Source organism: Tupaia chinensis, unplaced genomic scaffold (genome assembly GCF_000334495.1).
Source record: "Tupaia chinensis unplaced genomic scaffold, TupChi_1.0 Scaffold142219_1, whole genome shotgun sequence".
Classification (NCBI taxonomy): domain Eukaryota; kingdom Metazoa; phylum Chordata; class Mammalia; order Scandentia; family Tupaiidae; genus Tupaia; species Tupaia belangeri.
The window spans coordinates 436,268-437,972 of NW_006202069.1; the positions used below are offsets into that span (position 1 = coordinate 436,268).

Below are 1,705 nucleotides of genomic sequence, written 5' to 3' on the forward strand. Positions count from 1 at the left end.
AGCCAGCGGGACGGGGCGGGGTCCTCGGGGCCAGGGTCAGGGCAGCTGTGATGGGGAGCAGATGCCACAGGGGTCCTGGACCCAGAGTGAGGACGGGGACAGGTCCAGGTGAGACACAGGTCCCTTTCGGAGAGGACTGGGCTCTTGTCAGGACGGGCAGGACACAAAGGCCCCACTTGGGCCAGTCCCTCGGTGACCACCGCCTCGAGGGTCAGGCCTGAGACAGTCAGTGTGGGCACAGGGAGGAGCCTGGGTAGAGAGAGGGTTCTGAGATAGATGGAAGGTTCCAGAGAAGACACAGGTGCTCTGTCACACACACATGCCCACACGCACACGCACACGTACATATATTTGAAAGTCCATGAGCATACACACTCACACACATGCCCAGGTCCCAGGTCACCGTCCCCAAGCCACCCCCTCTCTGTCCCTCTTCTCTCCTCGGGACACTCGCCATAGACCCCACTGGTGCACTGGGGCTCACCTGGGTACACGGACACCACAACCTGCACGTGGGTGTCCTGGTCCCAGGGTCGGTCAATCGCAGACCAGTAGGTGCCTGCGTCCTCCTCTGTGAGGTTCTCCAAGGTCACTGTGAAGGTGAGGCTGGCAGGATGGTCCCTGATGGACACTCGGCCTCTCCGCACTTCCAGCTGTGACCCGCGGGTCTCCACGATCTTGTCACAGAGCAGGCGAAGCGGCGTAAGTGACTTTCTGCACCAGTACTTGCTATCTGCCTGGAATTCCCGCTGGTACCGAAACTGCAGGCTCAGGGACCCGCCCACGGTGCCCCTCGCAGTGCTGGGGCCGCTCAGGGAGAAACAGCCTGCAACACACAAGCCCGAGCATGGGCACTCACCAGACGGCCTGGGCAGGGGGCCCTGGAATGTGGGTCCCTGCAAGGCCCCCACCCAGCACTCCCGGCCTGAGCACCCAGTCCCAAAGCCTGGGCTTCTACCCTTTCGCTCTAGCAGCCCTAAGGCTTTGATCACAGCAGCCCCTTCCTCCAGACCCCGATATGCCCGTCCCTCTCACCCACCAGGGGCCTCCTGCTTCCAGACTTGCCAGGACCTAAGAACTCAGTCCTCAGCACCATGCTCTCCCCAAGGGCCAGCCTAGTCCTGGCTGCCCCAGGAGGTGGGGGGACAGCCCAGGAGCCAGTCTGGTCCCACCAAGGGTCATGAGCCAGAGCAGAAATCAGGTCCAACCCATTTGGCAGGAGAGCTGGACGCACTTGATGAAGTGTGAGTTGAAAGGTCGCACACAATGTGCCCGACGACCACCTCCCGCCATCCTGCCCCGTGTGCCCGGCTCGCACTGGCTTTCTCTCTCTCTTTCTTTTTTCTTTCTCTTTCTTCTTTCGTTTTTGCTTGCTCGCTCTTTCTTTCTTTCTCCTTCTCCCTTTCTTTCTTTCTTTCTTTCTTTCTTTCTTTCTTTCTTTCTTTCTTTCTTTCTTTCTTTCTTTCTTCCAAGGTTTTTGCCATAGAGTGTATGTCCCGCAGAGAGGAGAAAGAGGACAGTGAGAGGGAAAGTGAGAGACAGTGAGAGGGAAATTAAGAACTCACCCCCCTCCAGGGGGTATGGTCACCACTCAGTCCCTTCTCCATTCTCCTCCTGGGATTTGAGGCACGCACACACACGCACCTGATTTTTCAAGCTGCCAGGTCTGGGACATGAACCACCTTCTGCCATGTGGGAGTCCAGC

The 1,705-nt window shown here is 58.7% G+C and overlaps 1 protein-coding gene across 1 annotated transcript in view; it reads right to left on the bottom strand.

The window, feature by feature from the left end:
• LOC102477681 (uncharacterized) overlaps positions 1–1,293 on the bottom strand; it is a 55,004-nt gene extending 53,711 nt beyond the window's left edge. Inside the window, exons 1-2 of the mRNA XM_027766305.1 lie at positions 1,209–1,293; positions 485–1,000 (exon numbers count right to left, since the gene is read on the bottom strand). Coding sequence (XP_027622106.1) covers positions 485–1,000; positions 1,209–1,293 — 601 coding nt within the window. The remainder of the gene's footprint in view (positions 1–484; positions 1,001–1,208) is intronic.
• Positions 1,294–1,705: the final 412 nt, after the last annotated feature.